Here is an 18,911-nt window from a genome sequence, read left to right on the forward strand (position 1 = left end):
ATACAGATGCTCCTCGACTTATCATAGGGTTATGCAGAAATCTAATGTGCAGTCTCTGATTACATTTGGCAGACAGTATAAAGAAGCAGACATCTATAAAAACTGGACTTCATTGCATACTGTACTGGTAGAATTGAGGGGGAAACCCTACTGAAATGGATTTCTCTTTATTTTGTTTGGTAAGAAAAATTTAATGTGATATTAAGCTGTCGAATCCCAATAAAATGTTTCCTTTTATTTACCCATCAATTAATTCATTCAACTACTCAACAAATGTTTACTGAACACCCAGCTTTATACCATGCCTTTTAAATTCTAGAAATGCAGTGATGAATAAAAGACATGGTCCCTTCACTTCATAGTGCTTAAAATGTAGCAGAAAGAAAAGAATTGGGCAAGCAAATTATAGCTGCAATGAGTATTTACTACAGAAAAGTTCAGAGAGCTCCTTGATCATAAAATGGCCTATAGCCATGCCCAATCTTGCTTCTGAGGTCCTTCACAAGAGCTGAGTGGACATAATTCAGAAGTGGGGACAGGATGATAATATTACTGCCATGTTTTCCCTTCAGAGTCTATATTCCAGCCTTTCTATACACCATATTCTCTCATGGTACAATTTCATGAATGGCCTTTCCTTCCCCTTCTCCCTCAAAACAGATTGAATGACATTCTTTGAAATCCTCTATTTCGCTCCCCCTCCCAAATACATAGGATTAGGTTCAGCTGTATATAACAGAAATCTAAAATAACAGTGGTTAAAAATACAGAGGTAGGTAGACCAGAGCTGAAATGATTGCTCCACAAAATCAAGGGCCCCTTCCACCATTCTTGGTTTGAGACTTCCATTCTCAAGGTCATTTCATAGAAAAGAAGGCTAATGGTCAATCATTATGTCCCAGTACTAGATACCAGAAAAGAGTAAGAGGAGAAGGAAGGGCACCAACCCAGCTAACACTGTTCTTTTTAAGCTGCTCTCAAGCAGAAGTCCTATACCATATTTCAGTTATATATCATTAAACAAAAATAACCACATAGCCACATCTAACCTTGAGAGGTTGAGAAATGGAATCCTTTAACTCAGCGGTCGCCAACCTTTCGGACCTCACGGACCACCGGTTGGTGACCACTGCTTTAACTAAACATGTTGCCACCTAGTGACAGTCATAATACCCCTCACCTGACCTTTCGTTAGTTGTCTTTAAATTCTAGCAGTCAGCATAATAACAGTACTATATTGCTCCTGATTGTCAGTTTCCATATGTTTCCCTCAGTATAAACACCCCAGGAACAGACATTGTGTCCTGCTATCTCTGAATCTGTAACACTTTAGAGAGAGCCTAGCCCAGAAGTTATCAGTTCATGTGTATAAGTGAGGGTATTAACAAAATGACTTAATTCCTTTTAGCTTATAAAAAATGTGTAACTACTTACTGAATCACAAATTTGTATTTTTAACAGCTTTTTTGACATAATGTATATATGATAAAATTCACTCAATTTAAGTATACAATTTAATGATTTTTTGTTGTTGTTAATTTTCACCCAAGGATATTTTCCCATTGATATTTAGCGAGAGTAGAAGGGAGGGGAGAGACAGAGAAACATTGATGTGAGAGATACATTGATTGGTTGCCTCCCGCATGCACCCAGAGCAAGGTCGAGGATTGAGCCTGCAACTGAGTACGTGTCCTTGATTGGAGTCGAACCTGGGACCCTTCAGTCCATGGGCCAATGGTGTATCCACTGAGCCAAACCAGCTAGGCCTACACATCATTGATTTTTTAATGAATTTACAGTGTTGTGCAACTGTCACTAAAATTCACTTTTTATTACCCTAAAGAAATCTGCTGTCAATCCCCATCCCTACTCCAAATCCTAGATGACCAAATACCTACTGTTTGCCTCTATAGATTTGCATTTTCTGAACATTTCATATAAAACTAGAGGCCCGGAGCACAAAATTAGTGCACAGGTAGGATCCCTAGGCCTGGCCGGCAATCAGGGCCAATTGGGGCCTTCCGGCTGCCGACCAGGGCCTTCCTTCCCCTGGCTGCCGGCTGGGACCTTCCTTCGCCAGCTGGGGCCTTCCTTCATTCCGCGCCACCCCCCTGGTGGTCAGCGCATGTCATAGCAAGTGGTTGAACTTTCAGTCAGTTTAACTCCTGAGGGGACAATTTGCATATTAGCCTTTTATTATATAGGACTAGAGGCCTGGTGCACAAATTTGGCCTGGCCTGTGGGATTGGGCCAAAACCGGCTCTCTGACATCCCCTGAGGGGTCCCGGAATGCGAGAGGGTGCAAGCCAGGCTGAGGGACCCCACTGGTGCATAATCAGAGCTGGGGAGGGATGCGGGAGGTTGGCCAGCTTGGGAGGGACTGCAGGAGGGCTCCAGGGCGTGTCCGACTCATCTTGCTCAGTCCTGATTGGTCAGACCCCAGCAACAAGCTAATATACTGGTCAGAGCATCTGCTCCCTAGTGGTCAGTGCACATCATAGCAAGCGGTTGAGCGGCCTTAGCATATCATTAGCATATTAAGCTTTGATTGGTTGAACAGATGACCGGACATTTAGCATATTAGGCTTTTATTATATAGGATAGCACCATACAAAATGTGGTCTTTTGCTTTGATTTCTTTCACTTACCATAATATTTTTCAAATTAATTTATATTGTAACATGTATCAGTGGTTTTTTGCTGGCATTGTTGATATATTTGTAAAGTCTTAAAAGTTATTTTCTTAGTGGTTGTTTTGGAGATTAAATATGTCTTGATTTATTACAAATTATGTATTTATTACAATCTACTTCACATACAATCTACTTTAGATGATTTTCTTTCAGTAAGCTATAGAGACTTTGTTTTAGTGTAACTCCATTCTCCTTCTCCTGACTGGGCTTTTGTTTTTATATAAATTAAATTTTTATCTATTATATGACCAACTACAGCTTTTCAAAAAAAGTTTTAATCCTCACCTTGAGGACATGCTTATTGATTTTAGAGAGAGGGGAAGGGAGAGAGGGAGGGAGTGAGAAAGAGACAGAGACAGAGACAGAGAGGCATTAATGTGAGCTAGAAACATCAATTAGTTGCCTTTCCATCCACACTCTGACCAGGGATTGAACCTGGGATGACACTCCAACCAAGTGAGCCACACTGTTGAGAGTAACCATATAGTTTTAAAGTTACTGTTTTATAGTTGTCTTTTAAGTCTGTTAAGAGAAAAAAAGAGAAAAATATTTACACTATCTTTTATATTTACCTCCGTAATAATCTTTACTGATGCTCTTTTTTTTTTCTTTTATGTGGATTTGAATTACTTTCCAGTACCTTTTCCTTTCAGCAAGCTTTAATATTTTTGAAAGGCAGCAATAAATTATCTCAGTTATTTATATGGGAATGTCTTTGTTTTTATCTTTAATTGTAAACAATAGTTTTACTGGGGTTAGAAATTTTGGTTGGCAAATTTTTTTCCTTCAACATGTTTTCTGTATCATTCCACTGCCTCTAGCCTCCATTATTTCTGATGAGAGGTGAGCTGTTAATTTTAATCTTATTGTTATTCCTTTTATCTGATAAGTTGTTTTTTTTATTTTTGAAAAATTCTCTTTGGCTTTGAACAGTTTTTTCTATGATGTATATAGATGTGATCTTTTTGTATTTAGCCAACTTGGAGTTCATTGTCTATCTTGAGTGTGTAGTTTAATGTTTGTTTGTTTTAATCAAACTGGGGAAGCTTTTAGCCATTATGTTTTCAAATATTTTTTTCTGCCCATTTCTTTTTTTTCCTCTCTCTGGAACTCCCATTAATATATATTGGTTTGCTATAGGTCTCTGTGACTTTTTTTCTTTTTTCTTTTTCAGATTGCATAATTTATATAGATCTGGCTTCATGTTTGATGATTCTTTCTTCTTCCAGCTCAAAAATGTTGTTGAGTCCCTCTTGAATGTTTTATTTCAGAATACAATTTTTCCATTTTTTTATTTTTATAATTTCTATTTATTGATATTCTTTATTTGATAAATCATTGTCATCATACTTGCATATAATTCTTTAAATCTGGTTTCCTTTAGTTCTTTTTAACATTATTTATAATAGCTGCTTTGAAATATTTATCTGCTGATTCTGACATCTGGGCCTCCTTAGAGACAATATCTATCTATAGTCTTCTCTCCTCCTCCCTGCTAAATGGATCACATTTTACTGTAATTTTGCATGTGACATGAAAACTACATATTTTAAGTAATATAATGTAGTTGATTCAGATTCTTCTCCCACTGGCAGGGGTGGGTGTTGCTGCTTTTTTTGCTTATTTAGTGACTTGCTTGGGCTATTCTATAATGTCTCTCTCCTTGGCAGTATATGACTGCTCGTCTCTGATCTTTTTTTTTAAATCATGCACTTTTATAAAATTACTAGTGGCCTGGCGCACGAAATTCATGCACGGAGGGTGTGTACCTCAGCCCGGCCTGCACCCTCTCCAATCTGGGACATCCCTCTTCCAATCCAGGACTGCTGGCTCCTAACCGCTCACCTGCCTGCCTGCCTGCCTGATAGCCCCTAACCACTCTGCCTGCCGGCCTGCTCGCCCCCAACTGCCTCCCCCGCCAGCCTTCTCACCCCCAACCACCCCCCTGCCAGCCTGCTCACCCCAACTGCCCCCCTGCTGGCCTGCTTGCCCCCAACTGGCCCTCCTGCTGGCCTGATCACCCCCAACTGCCCTCCCCTCCTGGCCTGATCGCCCCTAACCACCTCTGCCTCAGCCCCGCCACCATGGCTTTGTCCGGAAGGACATCCAGAAGGTCTCCCAGTCTAATTAGCTTATTACCCTTTTATTAGTATAGATTTAACATGCAAGTAGTTTATTCTGGTCATTTTTTTTTTTGATGATAAATGCATCTCATTTATTTAGATGTTTAAGCTCTCGCACTAAATTTTTACCAGCTGGTGAACGCTGCTGACAAATTATTTCTCCCACAGAACTATAACCACACATTCCCAAACAGTATAAATATATGCTTGAACTAACATCAATACACATCACCATTTTATCAATTACATAATAAAACAAATTATCAAGTATCCAAATATTAAGTTACACAGCTCAAAAGGCATATAAAATATTAGTTGTCTGCTCAATTCATTAGCAGAAACCCACTTCTTTTTTTTGCAAGAGGGTGGGAAGGAAAAAAAAAATCACACTTCAAACAAAAATAAGTTGGTAAACTTCAGAATGTATGAAAAAAATACAAGAATTCAGAATTTTTATGATTAAGAATCGTTTTAGCTACAACAAAGCATGTCTACCTTTAAAAAAATATTTACCAAAGAGCATATTCTACATGTTCCACACAAGACAAAGGCAACATCTTAATAAAAATACTTAATAGGCCCCTCTCATTCTTTTCTCAGGCCCTCCCTATAAGTTGCACATTAAGTGCAAACATTAAAATTAACTGTAAGGTGCCAAAACCGGTTTGGCTCAGTGGATAGAGCGTCGGCCTGCGGACTGAAAGGTCCCAGGTTCGATTCCGGTCAAGGGCACGTACCTTGGTTGCGGGCACATCCCCAGTAGGAGGTGTGCAGGAGGCAGCTGATCGATGTTTCTCTCTCATCGATGTTTCTAACTCTCTATCCCTCTTCCTTCCTCTCTGTAAAAAATCAATAAAATATATTTAAAAAAATAAATAAAAAAAATAATAAAATTAACTGTAAGGCTTTTTGTCTGGAGACGTTAAAGACATGTGCTTCTATACAATGCAGATTTTCAAAATAGAGGCTTTCCATAACAGCACAAAATGAGATTTATAGAAAGACTTTAAATAATAACCAAGACTTAGTATAAAAATCAAAAAGTTGAGCAAACCTGATGTATACTTGTATGAATGTGGGAGATGTAAACATAAAGTGAGCAGGCAAATAATCATATAGGCCCTACTTTCTATGTTTGAAATGACTGAAGGGATAAACCACATAAGGTCCAGAGTGTTCGTAGTTCCTGGGATTTTAGTTCTGTGTGAAACTAAAATATACAAGTATTGTGCTGGGTATTTTGGCACCTAATCTTCCTAAATCTTTTATATATCGGTAAGATTCTGACATGGGAATAGACTTAAAGACATAACTCAATATTGCATGATTTCAGGAAAAGTAAATTGGTACAAATGATAAGCAGATTTTAAATGCTGAACAGTAAGAATCTTGCCAAGTGTCAAAATAGGTTGATCATAACCCAAACATAGAGGTTGCAATTCTGTCAAGCTTGTGGCCTGATAAAACTGCTTTTCAACCTTCTTTTTGAAGCTTCATTAGACTTATTCACCAAGCCAACATGTTGGCTAATATATATGACAAATTAGGTCCTATCTCAAGTTCCACTTTCAAGGCAATGGCATCAGGCACCCTTTTTATTGAATGCAACAGTTGTTTCTATGACCACTGGAGTCTTTGAAGCGCAGCTGCATTTTAGGACGATACTTCTCCAAATACAGAAGTTGCTTGCTGTTAAAAGCTCCACGCCGCTTTTGTCTTATGAATTGTACTGCATCTTCATATTTCATTCCACCTTCGATTAATGCTAGGGCAACAAGCACTGGAGCACATAGAGGAAACAACCAGTGAATGTATAAAGAGGTGGAAAAACAAACTGATGTTACTCTCTCCTTTCCTCATTCTCTCTCAAATCAACAAAATAAAGTAAAAATAAAGTGTTTTAAAAAGTGTTTGCTTGCTTCCATTTCTTTCATATGTGACATGTTTCTTGGTCTCCACATTTTTGACTGCTTCCCTGTGTTTGTGTCTGTGTATTAGGTAGAGCTGCAATGTCTCCTGGAATTCTTAGAGTGGCCTTGTGTAGAAGGTGTCCTGTAGGGCTCATTGGCTAAGCCTCCCCAGTCACCTGAGCTGGACACTCTAGGTGTGGGCTGTGTGCAGTCTTGTTGTAAGTGAGCCTAGATTGCTATTGGCCTCTAGGAGGAGTTGATCACTTTTGGATGTGGTGAGTTTATCATGTGACAACCCTACCTTTCTTTCTGCTACTGCCTGCTAGGTCAACTAGGAGGAGTTGATCTCCAGGCCACTTGACTGTGAGGACCAGCTGTGACTACAGTGGAAGAGCTGCTGTGTAGGAGACGCCCCTCTGGAGCAGGACTTGCTTCAGTGGGGTTTTGGTGTGTTGCTCTCCACTGAGCCAAACTGGCTAGGGCTTAGATGTAATTTTGATTTGATTGTGGATCCTCTCAGATTATTGGCCCTTTTATTATTGAGGTAAGAGTTCTTTATATATTTTAGTTGCAAATCTCTTATTATATATATATGATCTACAAAAAAATTCATTCTGTGGGTTGTCTTTTCACTTTCTTGATGTTATTCTTTAAAGCACAAAAGTTTTTAGTTTTGATGAATCCAGTTTACCTGTCCCCTCCCCCACTCTTTGGTTATTTTTTAAAAATATTTTATTGATTTCAGAGAGGGAGAGTGAGAGAGAGAGAAACAGTGATGAGAGAGAATCATTGATTGGCTGCCTCCTGCATGCCCCCCACTGGGGATTGAGCCCGCATCCTGGGCATGTACCCTTGACCAGAATTGAACCCGAGACCCTTCAGTCTGCAGGCTGACGCTCTATCCATTGAGCTAAACCAGCTAGGGCTCACTCTTTGGTTATTTGTGCTATTGGTATCATATCTAAGAAACCATTTCCAAATCCAAGGTCATGAACGTTTTTGCCTATAGGTTCTTTCTTCCAAGAGTTTTATTTTGTTAGCTCTCTCATTTAGGTATTTGATCCACTTGGGGTGCTAGTCTTGAACTTGTCTCTTACTTGCTTTGTGAACTTGGATTGTTGTTCACTTGCCTTTTCTCAGCTTCACTCAGTGATTGCCATGGACTGGGAGTCAGGGGTGGGGGCATTGACTACAAAGATGAGAGAACTTTTGGGGGTGATGATAATCTATACTAATAAAAGGATAATATGCTAATTAGACTGGGAGACCTTCCGGACGTCCTTCCGGACAAAGCCATGTTGGCGGGGCCAAGGCAGAGGTGGTTAGGGGCAATCAGGCCAGGAGGGGAGGGCAGTTGGGGGTGATCAGGCTGGCGGGGGCGGAGAAGTTGGGGGTGAGTAGGCAAGCAGGGGGGGCCAGTTGGGGGCAAGCAGGCTGGCAGGTAGAGTGGTTAGGGGCAATCAGGCAGGCAGGCAGGTGAGCAGTTAGGAGCCAGCGGTCCCAGATTGCGAGAGGGATGTCTGATTGCTGGTTTAGGCCCGATCCCTGTTGTCCAACTGCCAGTTTAGGCCCGATCCCTGGCAGTCGGACATCCCCCGAGGGATTCCAGATTGGAGAGGGTGCAGGCCGGGCTGAGGGACACCCCCACCCTGTGCACGAATTTCATGCACCAGGCCACTAGTACTTTATATCTTTTTTTTTAAAATCTTTATTCAGATTATTACAGGTGTTCCTCTTTTTTTTCCCCCATAGCTCCCTTCCACCTGATCCCCCACCCCACACCATGCCCTTACCCCCCGCCACTGTCTTTATCCATCGGTGTAAGATTTTTGTCCAATCTCTTCCTGCACCCCTCACACCCCCTTCCCCCTGAGAATTGTCAGTCCACTCCCTTTCTATGTCCCTGATTCTATTATATTCACCAGTCCATTCTGTTCTTCAGATTTTTTATTCACTTGATTTTTAGATTCACTTGTTGGTAGGTATGTATTTGATGTCATTTTGTTGTTCATAATTTTTATCTTTACTTTTTTCTTCTTCTTCCTCTTCTTAAAGAACACCCTTCAGCATTTCATGTAATCCTGGTTTGGTGGTGATGAACTCCTTTAGCTTTTTCTTGTCTGTGAAGCTCTTTATCTGACCTTCAACTCTGAATGATAGCTTTGCTGGGTAGAGTAATCTTGATTGTAGGTTCTTGCTGTTCATCACTTTGAATATTTCTTGCCACTCCGTCTGGCCTGCATAGTTTCTGCTGAGAAATCAGCTGACGGTCGTATGGGTGCTCCCTTGTAGGTAACTAACCGTTTTTCTCTTGCTGCTTTCAAGATTCTCTCTTTGTCTTTTGCCCTTGGCATTTTAATTATGATGTGTCTTGGTGTGGTCCTCTTTGGATTCCTCTTGTATGGGGTTCTGTGAGCTTCCTGAACTTGTAAGTCTATTTCTTTCACCAGGTAGGGAAAGTTTTCTGTCATTATTTCTTCTAATAGGTTTTCAATATTTTGCTCTCTCTCTTCTGGCACCCCAAAAACTCGGATGTTGGTACGCTTAAAGTTGTCCCAGAGGCTCCTTACACTATCTTCATATTTTTGGATTCTTTTTCCTTTTCGTTTTTCTGGTTGGGTGTTTTTTGTTTCCTCATATTTCAGATCTTTGGTTTGATTCTTGGGGTACATTGATCTACAGTTGAGTTTCTGTATATTCTTTATTTCAGACAGTGTATGCTTAATTTCTGACTGGTTCTTTTCCATTTTTTTGGCATTCTCATTAAGATCCTTAAAGGTCTCACTAAGTTCCTCAGCGGTTTTTAGAAGATTCTTGAGTAACCTTATAAATGTGGTTCTGAACTCTATGTCATCCAGTAGTTTGCTTTCCTCCATTTCTTTTATTCGTGACATGTTTCTTTGTCTCCGCATTTTGCTGCTTCCCTGTGTTGATGGAGTGCCTTTGTGTGGTAGGTGACCTATAGGGGCCAGTAGCTCAGCCTCCCCAATCACCTGAGGTGGACGCCTTGGGTACACCCCTTTGTCGGCTGAGTGCAAAGTCTTGGTGTAGTTAAGTCTTGATTGCTGTTGGTACACTGGGAGGAAGTGACCTCCAGGCCAATTGGCTGTGAGGACCTGCTGTGTCTATAATGGAAGAACTGCTGCGCAGGAGACACGCTTATGGTGCAGGACTTGTTTCGGTGGGGCTTTGGTGCTCACTGAGTCTGCCTCTTGAATGTATCACTTATGGATGTGAGGAGTTGAAATCTGGTGTCTCACACTGACCACTAGGTACACTGGCTTCTGGATCTCCAATGGGGTGCAGGTCAGCTACTTGTCTGAGGCCACCCAGCAGGCGCTACAGCGAGAACTACAGTTTTCTCCTCTTTGCTTGGGGTTTGGAGGTTTTGGAGCTGTCTGTCCTGGGCTGCAAGTTTGCTAGGTTAAGCTGCAATAGGGCAGGTCATTCATATGCTAAAGCCGCTGCTTGGAGCTTGGGTGGGTTTGTAGATTGTGCGGGGCAGGGTCTCAGGGCATGACTAGGCTAAGGCGTGGCAAACAGCGATGGCTGCCAGTTAGCTGGCTCTGCGTCTCCGACCGCGTCCCCGCGTCCCGTGCCCCAGCACAGTAAACAATTATTCCTGCGCGCAGCCCTGCAAGCAAGCCACCCTCACTTTCCGACCCCACGGCACAGTCCAGCTTCTCCCCGTAGGAGTTTGGGTCCCCCGCGTCTCCCCAGAAACTGGAGTTTGGAGTAATTGGGAGCTTGTCTCCCTTCGGGTTGAAAAAAGCAGTGCTCCCAATTGCCCGCTGCCAGCCCGATTCGCGCGCCTCCGTACCTCAGCTTTTCAGCGCTTGTGCACCTCTCAATGCTGTTTGCTCTTTCCTTCTAGTTGTAGAACTTCCACTCAGCCAGCTTTCCCGTGGTTCTGGGGGATAGACGTTTTGTCTTTTAGTTGTAGTTTTGAAATTGTTGTGCGAGGCAGCAGTTTAGGTGTTTACCTACGCCGCCATCTTGGATCCTCAGTACTTTATATCTTAACTAGAGGCCTGATACACGAAATTCATGCAAATGGCTCAGCCCTCACAACCGCAGTGGCTGCCTTGGCCCTCGGAGCCCCGGCTTCATCCGGAAGGTTGTCCTGAAGTCCCATCTAATTAGCATATTATGCTTTTATTATTATAGACTAGGGGCCCAGTGCACGAATTCGTACACCTTGAAAGGGACTATGGGCCACGAGGCTGTGGTGGGCACAGGGGCAGGTCTTGGCCCATCTTCTGCGCCCCCTCCAGCTCCTCCTGCTAGTGGCCCCCGGGCCCCTGTCTGCCGGCAGCTCCCGCTCCCACCACTGCCACACCCATGAACTGACAGCGCCAGCCCCACTCACACCGCTGATAGTGTGGAGCGATTAGCAGGTGCAAGCGGCGACTGCTGCCCCGATCACCCCTCAGGAGTAGAGGGAGGTGGAAAAGCCCTCAGGGGCAATCGGGGCCAGCAGCTGCCACTCATACCCGCTGATGGCACTACTGAGTGATCAGGACCGGTGCCAGATGCCGGCAGCGGGCGCGAGTGGCAGCTCCAGTGCCGGCTGCAGGTGTGAGTGGGGCCAGCGCTGGCAGTGGGTGCGAGAGGCGGCTCCGGTGCCGGCAGTGGGTGTGAGCGGGGCCATCACCAGCAGCGGGTGCGAGAGGCAGCTACCAGCCCTGATCACAGAGCTTGTGATCTTCCACCCCTCAGGAGTAGGGGGAGGTGGAAAAGCCCTCAGGGACGATTGGGACCAGCAGCCACCACTCGCACCTGCTGATGGCGCTGAGCAATCGGGGCCGGCTCCAGGCTCTGACAGTGGGTGCGAGCGGCAGCTCTGGTGCTGGCAGCAGGTGTGAGCACCGGGTGGGATGGTGGAGCATGGGAGCAAAGAATTTTCAGTAACCACCAGAAGCTCACTCCGATGACAGCAACCAGTGCCCTGCCTTGGTTTGGTGCCCCCGCTCACCTGCTCCACCATCCCGCTTCAGCTGACGCCTGCCATATTCTGCTCTCTGCTGCCGATGCCTGCCATGTTCCATGCACGCCCCATGGTGGTTGGTGCACGTCATGGTAATTGGTTGGTTGGTTGTTCGGTTGTTCCGCCATTCGGTCTATTTGCATATTAGCCTTTATTATATAGGATTGTAGTGGCGTTTTTACAACTGTATACATTTTTCAAGGCTTATAGAACTGTATACCTAAAATGGGTAAGTTTTACTATATGTAAAGGAACCTATCTTAAAAAATAACTTCCAACAACTCTACAAAGTATATGTTATTTGTTTTTCCATTTTGAGGCTAGAGGAAACTAAGGCTTAGAAAGGGTTGCCTGTGGTCCCACATTTGATATGTGGCAGTTCAGGATTTGAACCTAAATCTGCCTGATCACAGAGCTTGTGATCTTCCTATTCATTTTTAACTGGCCCATAAACCATTAACAGTGTGTGGATTCTGTTGTAAAAGGCTGACCTTCCCTTGAAAGCCAGGAACCTTGTCTGTTTGCATGCAGCTCCTCCAAAGTGGCTGTCACATTATTCCAAATTTTGAGCCCCTGGCAGACTTCACTTCTGTCAGTCATTAGCTGGGATTGGAATCGATGCTGTTGTGGAGTGCTGCCTAGGCATGATCTCCTTCTGAGACTGTGGCCCTTATTTTGGAGCAGCAGGAGACCAGTTTCAAAGCTGATGAGTTTCTTCAGATATAAAAAGCAATTTCATACTTTGTTCAATCAGCAAAATAGAGCCTTCTCAGTAGGAGAGTGCTCAGAAGTTTACAGGGCCAGTTGTGCTGCTTAGCATATTAACAGTCTTTCTTGTCCTGGCTTATTTAGCAGAGAACTGGTTGGATAGAGGAGAGATCCAAGGCATTGGAAGTGTACTGGTGTTCTTCTGTGTTGCTACATCATTGCCATCATCAGTTACATCTGCATGTAACTTTACAGTTTTGCAATGTTATTTTAACATCTGTGACCTCTCTTAATTCTCTCAGTACCCTGTCAAGAAAGTGCTTTTATTTAGAGAGAGTTACTTGGCTGTATTCTAGGATAACTCTGGATTTAAAAATATTTTTTTTCCTTAAGTTGTGCTGAAATATGTATCTCCTAACGTTCATCCTCAAATTGTTTTAGTTTCAGTTTGTCAACTTGTGGTAGTATAATGTCTGATGCCCTGAGGGGGAGAAGGGGTTGCCAGGTCTGCACATTGGGTACATTTCAGGAAGTTCCATCCTCAGAAATTAGCCAGTGGCATTTTCCTCTTTGCCTGTTTGACCTCCTCGGCTTCCTCTCCTTGAGAACCCATCTTTTCTCCACTTCTCATTACAGAACCCAGACAAACTAATTAATCGTAGAGCAATTGTTATCAAGCCAGCTGTTGACTGCTTGTTTTCAACATTTGACTGTTTCCTATCTTGAGGTGGTACTGGAAAAGTTAATGACCTAAAAAAAACTGCCCATCATGTGAGCCTAGTTAGGAGGGAATTGTATCATTTTTATGAAGTGTAAATAATATGTACGTTTTCAAGCATGTGTTGGCCTGTGTTTCAGAGATGGTTCCCTAAACAAGGTGGGACAAATTGGCTGGCTAATAGAGCTTAATAGCAGATTTTCCGTTAATCAGAATGGAGAATGTGCTTCATTAAGATAATTAACAGGGCACTTGTGCAGGTGGTACTTATTACACACAAATTTCCAAGTTTATTTCTTTCCCTTGAATAAATGTTGAAAGAGGTCTTGGCTGTGTTTCCTTGTTTGCATTAAAATGATCAGTGGTGATACATTTCCTTTTTTTTTTTTCCCAAAGCTGTTAGTAACTAGTATCTTGTCCTCTGCAGATGCTAAGGGTGGATGAGACACTTGCTACTCTTCCTTCTAGAAGTCTGTGTGCTCTTCATCAGACACTCGGGCTCCCCTAGGGCCATGGTCGGCAAACTGCGGCTCGCGAGCCACATGCGGCTCTTTGGCCCCTTGAGTGTGGCTCTTCCACAAAATACCACGGCCTGGGCAAGTCTGTTTTGAAGAAGTGGCGTTAGAAGAAGTTTAAGTTTAAAAAGTTTGGCTCTCAAAAGAAATTTCAATCGTTGTACTGTTGATATTTGGTTCTGTTGACTAATGAGTTTGCCGACCACTGCGCCTAGGGAATAGAAGTGTATCCTTTCCCAGCTCCTGGACTAGCGTGTTTAGAATCAAAATGGACCTCGGAGAGGCTAAATTAATTGATTTTACATCGGGATGTTGACAGCAAGAGAGGGGTAGCATGCTAGTGACAGAATCATCTGGGATAGTGGGACTAGTACTAACTGAGAGACAATGGCCTGGGTTGACATTAGACAGGTTTTATCTGTTTCCCAATATCTTCATCTGTATATTGGGAAAAGTGTCTAGCATAGGGCCAAATACTAACAAATGGCTTTTTGTTTTCATCCTGTTTCTACTATAAACTGAAGATTATAGGGAGGAAACTGATGTCAGGGAGAATGAACAATTAATAATCAATGCTATTTTCTTTGTTTTTCTGTAGGATCCTCAGTCTTCCACAATGAACCCTGTGTATAGCCCCGTGCAGCCTGGGGCTCCTTATGGCAATCCTAAGAACATGGCTTACACAGGTGAGTGGTGTGAAAATGGCTCTCATTTTGAGAAATGATGGTTAAGGGCATTGCCAAATAAATTGCTGAATGACTTTTGCCTCTAGAAGGTTTGGTAAAGCTTGCAAACTTGTAGAAGGGAAACATGACTGGGGTCCAGTGGACATGGAAATCATATTATTGAGACTAAGGCTCACTGAATTGTCAGCTAAGGGAAAGGAAGGGAGGTAACATTCATTTATTGAGTACCTACTGTGGGCCTGGGCCTGTGCTAGGCACTTTAATCTTTCTTTTTTTTTTTTTACTCTTCTCCTGAGGATATGTTTTTATGGATTTTTAGAGAAAGAAAGAGAAACATCTATGTGAGAGAGAAACTAAGTCAGTTGCCTCAATTATGTGTCCCAACTGGGGATCGAACCTGCAACCTAGGTATGTGTGCCCTGATCAGGAATCGAACTTGCAACCTTTTGGTTTATGGGACAATGCTCTAACCAGTTGAGTCACCTGGTTAAGACTGGGCACTTTAATTTTTTTTAATTTAATAAATCTTTATTATTCAGATTATTACAACTGTTTCTCCTTTCTCCCCCCATAGCTCCCCTCCACCCGGTTCCCACCCCACCCTCTGCCCTTACCTCCCCTCCACTGTCCTCATCTGTAGGTGTACGATTTTTGACCAGTCTCTCCCCGCACCCCCACACCCCTTTCCCCCTGAGAATTGTCAGTCCACTCCCTTTCTATGCCCCTGATTCTATTATATTCACCAGTTTATTCTGTTCATCAGATTTTTTTATTCACTTGATTTTTAGATTCACTTGTTGATAGATATGTATTTGTTGTTCATAATTTTTATCTTTACCTTTTCTTCTTCTTCCTCTTCTTAAAGAATACCTTTCAGCATTTTACATAATACTGGTTTGGTGGTGATGAACTCCTTTAGCTTTTTCTTATCTGTGAAGCTCTTTATCTGCCCTTCAATTCTGAATGATAGCTTTGCTGGGTAGAGTAATCTTGGTTGTAGGTTCTTGCTATTCATCACTTTGAATATTCCTTGCCACTCCCATCTGGCCTGCATAGTTTCTGTTGAGAAATCAGCTGACAATCGTATGGGTGCTCCCTTGTAGGTAACTAACTGTTTTTCTCTTGCTGCTTTTAATATTCTCTCTTTGTCTTTTGCTCTTGGCATTTTAATTATGATGTGTCTTGGTGTGGTCCTCTTTGGATTCCTTTTGTTTGGGGTTCTGTGCGCTTCCTGGACTTGTAAGTCTATTTCTTTCACCAGGTGGGGGAAGTTTTCAGTCATTATTTCTTCAAATATGTTTTCAGTATCTTGCTCTCTCGCTTCTTCTGGCACCCCCATAATTCGGATGTTGGTACACTTGAAGTTGTCCCAGAGGCTCCTTACACTATCTTCATATTTTTGGATTCTTTTTTCTTTTTGCTTTTCTGGCTGAGTGTTTTTTGCTTCTTTGTATTCCAAATCTTTAACTTGATTCTTGCGATCCTCTAGTCTGCTGTTAGGTCTCTGTATAATATTTTTTATTTCAGTCAGTGTATGCTTAATTTCTAGTTGGTCCTTTTTCATATCCTCGAGGGTCTCGCTAAATTTATCGGCCTTTTCTAGGAAATTCTTGAAAAACCTTATAACCGTGGTTTTGAACTCTATATCCAGTCGTTTGCTTTCCTTCATTTCTTTCACTTGTGATCTGTTTCTTTGTCTCCGCATTTTGCCTGCTTCTCTGAGTTGATAGAGTGGCTTTGTGTGGTAGGTGTCCTATAGGGCCCAGTGGCTCAGCCTCCCCAGTTACCTGAGGTGGACACTCTTGGTGCACCCCTTTGTGAGCTGTGTGCACATTCTTATTGTAATTAAGCCTTGATTGTTGTTGGTATCACTGGGAGGAATTGACCTCCAGGCCAATTGGCTGTGAGGATCAGCTGTGTCTACGATGGGAGAACTTCTGTGCTGGAGACACCCTTATGGGAGAAGACGTGCAAAATCCTCTGTGCTCAGCTTGAATGGGGCGGAGTCTCAGGGCGGAGCAGACAGCATTGGTTTCCTGTCAGCCCTGTCCTAATAGGCCCCTGTGTCTCAGTGTCCGTGGTAATCACTGCAAGCACCTCGGAGAGAAAGCCGCCCTCGAGTTCTGCCCACTGCCACATAGTCCAGTTTCTCCCTGAATGAGTCTGGGTCTCCAGAGTCTCTCCCGGAACTGGAGTTCAGCGCAGTCGGGAGCTTTTGTTTCCCTCCCACTTGAGAAAGCCAGCCGCGTACTCAGTTGCCCGCTCTCTTCGTGTGCGCTCCTCAGTACCTCTGCCTTCCACAGCTCCTGTAAGTGTCAGTGTGCTTTTCTCTTTCCTGACAGTCCAGTTTTACCCCGTATGAGTCTGGGTCCCCAGAGTCTCGCCTGAAACTGGAGTTCAGCGTAGTCGGGAGCTTTTGTCTCCCTCTCGCTTGAGAAAGCCAGCCGCGCACTCAGTTGCCAGTCCTCTCCGCGTGCGTGCCTCAGTACCCCTGCCTCCTGCAGCTCCTCTGAGTCTCAGTGTGCTTTTCTCTTTCCGTCTAGTTATAGAATTTCCACTCAGCCAGCCTTCCTGTGGTTCTGGATGATGTCCATTTTGTCTTTCAGTTGTAGTTTTGAAATTGTTGTACGAGGCAGCAGTTTAGGTGTTTACCTATGCCACCATCTTGGTTTCTCCTCACAAGGTTAAAATTTATTTGAAACTTATGTCTTATCTTCAAAATTCTATTATTAACATCCCAAAAAAGTGCAGCATATTTATTTCAGTGCTTTCATGTACCTGTATTGTTTAGTATTCTTATGGGTTCCTGTGCCAGTTTGAGAACTATGTCATCATTATTTTACTTAATCCTTATTACCAAGTGTTAATATATGTGGACACAAATCAAGAAAAATGGAAAGACTTGTTCCTGTCACAGAGCCAGAAAGCAGAGGAGCCAGAATCAAGTCTAAATTTGGATGTTTCATGCTCTTACCACTAAGTTACATTTGGTTTATATTATTTGCTGCCTTATAATTGTTTATATTTCTGTAACACTCATTGCTCTTGCAGGCACTCACTGTATCCTCAGTGCCTAACACAAAGTAAGCTCTCAGTGAAAGTCTCAGTGGCTGAATGAATAAATGATTAGGCCCCTAATACTGAAGTCCATAAATCTCTGGCAAAGTAACCTCAGAGTTTAGAATAAACGCTTTTGTTCTCTAAAGCCGTGATCCATGGTTAGCTGAAAGCCAGTGCTTCCACACAGAAAATAATGATATTTGTAGAGAACTCTGGGTAAACAGACAAGGCTTCCCCCAGGAGCTCCTGTGCCTCACTTCCTTCCCAGATACCCTGAGAGCTTAAGGAATTAGTGTCTCAGTTCACCTGGATCCCATTGACAGCTCCTAAGCTGCCATTATGGGTATCTCAGAATTATCTGGTTGTTTTTTTTGTTTGTTTGTTTGTTTCTCTACTCATCCCCCCGTATACATTCTCATCCCCTCTCTATTCTCCATCCTTATACCCATTTACCCCTGATCATTACTGTCATGAGCACAGTTGTCTTTTGGACAAAGCTTGAGAATCATTCTTTTAAATATTTTTTTCTTAGTAGCAGCTAAAGTGGTCTGTGCACACTTAGGGAGATTGGTGAACCTCCACTTTAGGCTTGTCCTTTCTTCCAGGGTGTGTTGCCTGGAGCTCCTAGGAGAATTTCTCTTCTGAAGACCCAAGGCATTGCCCCGTGTCCTGAAATATTTGAAATCGGGTCCTTAAAGAGAAGCACGAAGAAACCCGTCACTACTGGCTTTTAGGGGAGGAGGGGCAGGGAGTGTCAGAGAGGGTTGTTTGGTTTTATTTGTTTGTTGTTAAAGGGCTGTAAGCAAGATGAATATCATGGTATTGTGACTCTCTTCTTAGAGTTGGAGAGTCTTTTCCAACATCTGAAGGTGGCTAGTTGTGAGTTTCCAAAGTCTCAGTGACTGATTTATACCTTATAGCAGTCAGTGGCTTCTAAGTGTAGTCCCAGGCCTAGGAATTTGTTAGAAATGCTGTCCTTGGTCCCTGCCTGAGACCTACTGAATCAGAAACTCTGGAGGTTGTTCTCAGCAATCTGTGTTTTCACAAGCTCCCCAGATGATTCTGATGTTCCTATCTATCACTTAGTGTTCAATAATAGGCTTTCTCTTCTCTCCCAATTCTGTGCTTGTCTGGGAATCTTGCCTTCCTGAATGTCATAATTCCTATGGAAAATACCTTTTGAGTTCCAAACAGCTTTAGAAACAGAAGCCATGTATTTGGTATGACACATGTGTCAGCTATGATAGGAGTGACAGACCCTTTCTCAGATAGATTCAGAGATCTGTAAGTAGACAGCTCTAAACCCTGGACACAAGAAGAGAAGCTACAATTTCAAGAAGATGGCCAACAATCCTATTTTCTTCCTTGCACATCTTAGGAAAACTAAATAATAGGCCCCTAAAATTGGCTTTAAAGGAATCATGTTGGGTGAGTTCAAAAGTATGATTACTTGAAAATTGCTCAGCTGGTAGGGGAGGTACTTGAATTTAAGTGTCTAAATCAAAATTTTG

The 18,911-nt window shown here is 42.9% G+C and overlaps 1 protein-coding gene across 2 annotated transcripts in view; it reads left to right on the forward strand.

The window, feature by feature from the left end:
- Window positions 1-18,911, forward strand: part of FAM168A (family with sequence similarity 168 member A) — a 171,841-nt gene that overhangs the window by 107,351 nt on the left and 45,579 nt on the right. For both annotated transcript variants that reach the window (XM_080687140.1, XM_080687141.1), the window contains exon 2: window positions 14,253-14,340. In XM_080687140.1, coding sequence (XP_080543266.1) covers window positions 14,271-14,340 — 70 coding nt within the window. In that variant the 5' untranslated portion in view covers window positions 14,253-14,270. The remainder of the gene's footprint in view (window positions 1-14,252; window positions 14,341-18,911) is intronic.

Source organism: Plecotus auritus (genome assembly GCF_963455305.1).
Source record: "Plecotus auritus genome assembly, chromosome: 9".
Taxonomy (NCBI): Eukaryota; Metazoa; Chordata; class Mammalia; order Chiroptera; family Vespertilionidae; genus Plecotus; species Plecotus auritus.